Here is a 7,063-nt window from a genome sequence, read left to right as displayed (position 1 = left end):
ACGACGACCGCAACTAAACGAACATCAGCACAGCACTGAAATGCCAGGGGCTCGCGTATCACTTCCGATAGAGTGTGCACCGTCCCGCGATCATAACAATAACGGTGACGAGCCCGATAGAGTAGTATTCCCCCCTGTATACATAAAGCGTTAGATACGAGTTATGCTGTAATTGGCGTATGATCAAATCTGCGGACTCTGTACATGAGCTCATAGAAAGGTACTTAGATACCTGGCATGATGGGGTGGCAAGCACTAGTAGAGCTGCCGCAGGACGACGCGCAAGTGGGGATATTGATGCGAGGACATAGCAGAAGGAGAGTCCTGCAGTACATCTGCTTTAAGTGTAAGGTCACCCCGCACATAGCCAGGCTGGCCTCGTCCCAATGTATCTTCCCCTTTATGGGCGTTCTATCAAGCAAGTCTTGAGAGATGGCTCTGGGAAACCCCATTAAGAGGCGGATGGCTGTCAGCCGGAGGCCAACGAGACCCTACTTTCATGATTGATTATTGCAACGATGGTCTTTCATATCGGAAAAGGCAGCTACTTGCCAGCCGTTGAGGCGCCGTGGTTTGGGGGCCCCAGGCTGCTTTCTCCCGATGCGTTCCGGCAGCTGGACACTCCAGCGGCGCCCTCTCTGTATGGCATTGTGCCCATGGACCTTATCCACCAGCCTCTACCCAACGTTTGCAGGATGCCAGACAACGGCAGATTTGTCCAAAGCCTCTGCCCGGCTCCAAAACCAGCCGACATGGGCGATCTCACGAAGTTTGCGTATCAGCAGCCGTCCGACCAATGCCACCACCCGATCTCGGACGAGTTAGAGAGCGAAGCGCTTTCTAAGGTTATGGACATGCACTGTGCCTCGACGCCCAACCCCACAAAGACAAAGGACGTCAAGCACAATAAGCTTGCACCTGGCGCAAAGGAGGTTAACTTCACCACGGCCGTGGACACGCTCATGAAGGCCATTCAGAAGCGGAGCAACTCCGACCAGAATGCGGATTTGACGCCTTCTGTCACGCCTGAGTCACCACAGTATCTGCGCCAGTCTCAAGGCGACTCGACCGTGATTGTGGCCGCCCGGCCCTCGGCCGAGGAGGCCGCGAAGTCAACAAAAACCATGAATGCAAGAAAACATGTATGCGATGTTGACGGCTGTGGCAAGTCCTTTTACCAGAGTGCACATCTCCACACCCACAAACGCGCTCACACAGGTGAGAAGCCATACGTGAGTACTCACCGTTCATTTCCAGTCAGCCCCAGCTAACGGTGCAGGCATGCAATTGGCCGCGGTGCGGGCGAACCTTCTCGCAGCCCGGCAATCTTAAGGTGAGTGACCCGAAACGGACTATGTCCTTATCGCTGACCGTCAGACGCACATGCGACGACACACCGGCGAGAAGCCGTTCCTATGCGAGCAGTGCACAAAGAGGTTCGCCCAACGATGCAATCTTAAGAGTCATGAGGCCACCCACACCAGTGTGAAGCCATTTATCTGCAAGTTGGATGAGTGTAATAAGCTGTTCACGCTGAGGGGAAATCTGAAAGTATAGTGCGCTCATCACAGGTTCTGGATGCCTCTAACATTTGACAGAACCACCAGAACAAATACCACGAGAACACGCTGATGGAGCTGACAGACTGGGTTGTATCTTTGTCAGATATCAATGGCCTCTCTGACGACGAGCGCAAGATGTACTGGTACTTCGCAAATCTCTACAAGAACAGCAATCAGGGTATCAAGGGCCGTGGGAAGGATCGGAGGGTTGCCAGCGTCTCCGGCAAAGACGACAAAATCTGCAAATCTCGGTCAGCACGTCGTCCACCGACGAGGCCCACGATCACATCGACTTGGTATGAGCCATGTGAGGTGGCTACCGTCTGGCCCGCTAACACCGACTTTCCAAGCCTCGTCTATGATGGTCTGCCTCAGACAACCCAATTCCACAACGAAGCACAGGGTCACTTGGGGGTTGACTGCTATCATAGCATCCGTCTCACGTAATAAGTTTGGCTTTCACCGCAAGCCCTGGAGATTAGATTTGAAATGCAACAAAAAAATGCCCCATGAGAGATTCCAGCCTGTCTCAGAGTGAATATGCTCACGCGTGGCTCGCCCAGCTTCAGCTCTAGCGTGTGGTGACCTTAGTGGTTGTGTCGCCTAGCTGCCGCGGGGCCGACCTTGTTTTTCCTTGACAACCCTACGCACCTGCTTACGAACCGCGGTGCTGCAGGACACAGCATCCGATGCCACACTTGTTCAGACATGAGTAATAAGGCGGTGGGCGAAAACATATGGAACCATCCTGAGTGTCTATTGGGCTGGCATACTGGGCCATGATGACAGCTTACCTCTGTGGCGTCTGGGTCCCACAGATTGCATGTAAGCTGTTATGCCGTGGATTACTCTGTTGTTTGTTGCATCGCTCTTCGGTGCCGCATCCCTGCACTCAGCCCAAGATCAGTCATCAACAAAGTATTGCTCTGGTGCATTCGTGTGTTGTTTGCAGCTGCGGCCGGGCTGGTGTGCCTTGCCAGACCCGCTCCGCCGGTTGCCTTTCGCTCGGTCAATATGCATCCCAGACGGAAGATGCTGGGCTTTCACTGGGACGCCCGATCGTCCACTCGCTCACAACGTCTCAAAAACCGGCGAATCTCGCATTGGGGCATTCGTGTTTGGTTTTCAGCTTCAGCATCGCCGTACTCAATTCCATACTGATGATGAGAAGAGTGGACATCGCTGCAAAGGTGTTGATGCCAAAGACTCGAGAGCCGTTCTGTGTTCGACGTGGTATGCGAACCATCTCCAGAGGTACTCTGCATCTCGTAAGGCAGCCGCTAGAATGCTTCGCCATCTCGCCTGGATCTGTTACTTGGCTGCCATAGAACATAAAGAGCTGGGCTTCCTCAGCGAGCCTGTTCGATTCTGCAAGCCACTCGTTGACTCGACAACTTTTGCATTCTCATGTGCGGCACGACTTTTGATGTTTTGCCAATTTCCAACTCTCTTCCACTAGAAACAACGCTGACTTTCTTTCAACTGAAACAACAAACTTGCAGCCGGGTATTTGTACGAATGTCACTCAAGTTAGTACTCCAAGCATAACTCCTGGGCCAAGTGCCAGTAGGCCCGCCATGTCCGACATTACGGTATCAAGAACGGAAGAGAGCAAGAGCAAGTCAGGTGGTTTGAATGCAGCAGAGGAATCATTCTCACCGACCAACCCCGAGACTACTGTTACCAGCCCCGGGCCAGGCCAATCGACTAGCCTTGGTGTCTCCAAGCGCGCAAAGAAAAGCTGCAAATGTACGAAAGAAAGCTGCGAATGTACAGAGGAAAGCTGCAATTGTACAGAGGAACTCTGCAAGCGAACTCGCGAATCTGCGAGCAAAGCCAGCCGGGGCGATGCTAAGAGAGAGGATGAGGACTCGTTACTCCCCCCGAAACGAAGTCGAGCCCGGGCACCCACGCAGACTGGCAACGCTAGCACATCTGACAATGAAGCCGCGCCGAAGACAGGGAAATTTTGGTCCCCTGAAGAGGAACCATTGAAACGAAAAAGCAATACAGAGTCACCCAGACCCTCGACGTCTAGATCGTTTGAGCCCCGCAACCCTGAAATCGACCAGACAGAGCTCTGCGTAAAGCAGCCGGAAACGCGTCCGATATCCCAGGAACAGCTCGTCGCCGAGGTCAAAGGCATATACGCTGGTCTCGTTATGGTGGAGAGCAAATGCATTGAGGTCGACAATGCTCAGAGCTCCACGACGGAGTCGAGCCCGAAGATGAACAACGAGCAGTGGCAGGCATTGATCGCGCTCCACCGAACGCTGCTGCATGAGCATCACGACTTCTTCCTGGCATCGCAGCACCCGTCAGCCAGCCCTGCGCTGAGGCAGTTGGCGAGCAAGTACGCGATGCCGGCGCGTATGTGGCGGCACGGCATCCACTCATTCCTCGAGCTTCTGCGGCACCGTCTGCCCGCGTCTCTCGAGCACATGCTCAACTTCATCTATCTGGCTTACTCAATGATGGCGTTGCTGTACGAGACGGTGCCGACGTTTGAGGATACCTGGATCGAGTGCTTGGGCGATCTTGGGAGATATCGGTACGTTATGCTGCAAGATACTTGAGCAAAAGCTGACCCTTGCAGGATGGCCATCGAAGACGACGACTTGAAGGACCGTGAAGTTTGGACATCCGTCAGCAGGCACTGGTATTCGACAGCAAGCGACAAGGCACCCACGACGGGACGACTGTACCACCATCTCGCCATCCTTGCGCGGCCTAATGCGCTCCAGCAGCTCTTCTACTACTCGAAGAGTCTGTGTGTCCCGATCCCCTTTCTTTCGGCCCGCGAGAGCATCATGACTCTGTTTGAGCCTCACCTCAACGGATCGCCCACACGCCTTTAGGAGATCGATGCCGCCTTTGTACGAGCTCATGGGATCCTGTTCTCTGGGCGCAACCAAGAACAACTCGCACCCTCCGTGGACGAGTTCATCGGCAGTCTGGATAACCACATCGGGCGGACCACGCGACGATGGATGGAGAGTGGATACTACATCGGCATCGCCCTTGGCTGCTCTCTCCTCGAGTACGGCAGCGAATCGAACGTCCTCATGCGAGAGATCAAGTCGGGAGCTCGCACCGATGACACAGACACGACCATGCAAGGGGTTGAAGCCGCCGCCCCATCCCAGAGGTTCCTCGATGCCCTTGACTTCACCTGCCGCACACACGACGTTGTCTTTCGGCGCTTCGGCGACCCCAGTGTCACTCCTTACCTTCACGTCACCCTCTCGTTCCTTCACCATCTTTCAAAACTCCCTGCCGCCATGGCTCACATCGAGTCCAAGATCCCCTGGAAGCTCATCTCACTCATGCTCAACACGCTGGTCGGCGTCTGCTCAGACTTTGATAAGGTTGAAGGTGATGAGTTCCCTCGAAACGAGAAGGACAGCCCACGGCCATTACCTGACGACTTCGCCCAGCGTGGTCTCCTTTGGGTAGAAGAGTACGACCAAACTAAGGTCGAGGAAGACTCCAAAAAAAAGGGGTACTACCCAGACGACTGGTTCACTGCCGCGAAGATCGGCGACGAAGAGAGGTATTTTGAGGTGGCGTCCATGATGGAAGAGAGGCAGAACCGGTGTCTCTGGTTGGGAAATCGCATAGCAGCTACAGGGATGTGGCTGACGTACGACAAGAACCTGAGGCAGTTCAGTGTAGCACAGCGGTACGATGTTGAGATTGCCAACTTGCCGACAGATTCGGACACAGGTAGTGATACCGCAACACCATCCAGTGAATGGGGAAGAGGGGACGGCGCCGATGTGGAGATGCGGAATGCGTAGGTGCTTTGTCAGCTTGAGTTGGAGGGATGTGGCTGCATGTTGTAGATTCACCAGAGAGCGGCATGGGTCAGCGGAGTTAGGCGTCTATTTTGGCATAATACACTGGTCTCGCAGCCATGAGAAAGTGTCCAGATTCGTAGTCCAAGGAGCCTCCAGTGCCTGCTCGTTCAGTGATGGCCGGCCAAAAGCTTCCGCCCAATTCGCAGGATGGCTATGGCGGGCGTCCACGACCCTGAGTCCAGGCCTCCACGGGCCAGTCGCCGCCACATGGCACAATGATTGGCCGTGTGCCTTGGATCGTCTGCGATCCATTCGTTGCGTTCTCATTGTCATGAGACGAAAATGGCTTTGTTTTCGAGCCACGACGTCCCTACGTGGGTGGGTGACAAACGCTGCTGGCGTCCATGCGGAGCCGTGGAGCCAGATTCAACCACGACGGCAGGGGCGTGTCCGACGAGAGAGACGCCAACCAGGGCAGGCACTCGCCGATGCACGCAGGCACCAACAGGCCATGTGGGTGGCCGAATTGGCCGCGGCCGCTGGCGCTGGAGGTGTGGGACAGCTGGGCGTGTCGTTTGGATGCTGCATGGCCTCCCCGCTGCAACGAGAGGGTGTGGGTCGCAGCAGAAATTGGACGGCCCAGCTGCTGCGTCCCAACAGAGATGCGAGGACGATGGGCTGCAGAGGGTACCTCTGGGTACGCGACTGGCCCGCGCGCGGCGGTGGAGACGACGACCAGGGCTCGATCTGCTGCGGGCTGCGACGGACGCCCCACCTCTGGGGATTGCCCAGGCTCCGCAGCTTCGTCCACGACGCGCGCAGCGTCCGGCTAGGTGCGGTCTTCGACGGTAGAAGGTCCTGCTGCTGGTGATGTGTCAGGAAAAAGCAACGACGCGGTTTCGACGACGCGGTTTCGAGGATGACGGCGGCGACGAAAAGGAACCGCTGCCAGACTCATCGACCGACTGTGACTTTCGAACACCGGCGATGCGTGCATGATGGCCTCCGTTGGACTTCCACCGCCCGGCTGAGCTGAACAACAGGCGCGAAATTTGGGGATGCCCAGCAGTGTGTACTGTCGATGATTACTTCGGTCTGAGTGATGGCGAAATACACTATGGTCGCGGTGTTGGCTGGTTGTCGCAGGAGGCCGACATGATGGAGAGTCCTCAGTGGCCCCGGAAATTTGTTTGTTCGTGGTGTTCCGAGCGGTGGAATGTGGCACCTTGGCCACAGGGCAGGACGTTGAAAGATACGTCCACGATAGGCCTCGATGCCGCTGCCTCGAGCGGCGCGTCCTTGGGCTTCACTCGCCCGCTGCTGACCATGGTAGGGCGACACAGCGCTCATCGCAGAACGATTCCCTGGCTGATGCCGATGACGATATATAGCAGTACTACCTGGATCACGACCACCCCGCGGCAGAACCGTGTGTTCGTGGGCTTTGCCAGCAAGCCCGGGACTCACTGTTACCCGGCTGCTGCGATGGTAATGTCGCCGAGTCACCATGGGAATCAGCTTATCGCTGCGTCATGGACCACTGTGATGTTGTTACCGATGCCAGACACAAGATGAAGGTATATTTGCTTCCCTCGCAGCAGCGTATCGTCTGGCTGACCGAGGATATCAGAAACATCTCAATGGCAACAAAAAAAAAAGGACATGATGTTTATCTCTCGGGACTGGCTGGGCGCATCAAAA

General features: G+C 55.6%; 2 protein-coding genes across 2 annotated transcripts; both read left to right on the top strand.

Moving 5' to 3' along the window:
• Positions 1-518: 518 nt before the first annotated feature.
• Positions 519-1,271, top strand: COL26b_013103 (uncharacterized protein; the record flags this gene model as incomplete). The annotated part of the gene is made up of 1 exon (XM_053185729.1): positions 519-1,271. The coding sequence occupies one exon, from the start codon at positions 519-521 to the stop codon at positions 1,269-1,271; it is 753 nt and encodes a 250-aa protein (XP_053030334.1).
• Positions 1,272-3,139: 1,868 nt separating this feature from the next.
• COL26b_013102 (uncharacterized protein) lies at positions 3,140-5,362 on the top strand (the record flags this gene model as incomplete). Its single annotated transcript, XM_053185728.1, has 3 exons — positions 3,140-4,113; positions 4,159-4,336; positions 4,421-5,362. 3 exons carry the CDS (start codon positions 3,140-3,142, stop codon positions 5,360-5,362), a joined length of 2,094 nt encoding a protein of 697 aa, XP_053030333.1.
• Between the last annotated feature and the right edge of the window lie 1,701 nt (positions 5,363-7,063).

The sequence above is a fragment of the Colletotrichum chrysophilum genome, assembly GCF_026319265.1.
Source record: "Colletotrichum chrysophilum strain AFK26 chromosome Unknown scaffold_205, whole genome shotgun sequence".
Classification (NCBI taxonomy): domain Eukaryota; kingdom Fungi; phylum Ascomycota; class Sordariomycetes; order Glomerellales; family Glomerellaceae; genus Colletotrichum; species Colletotrichum chrysophilum.
This window is presented reverse-complemented; position numbering and strand designations above follow the sequence as displayed.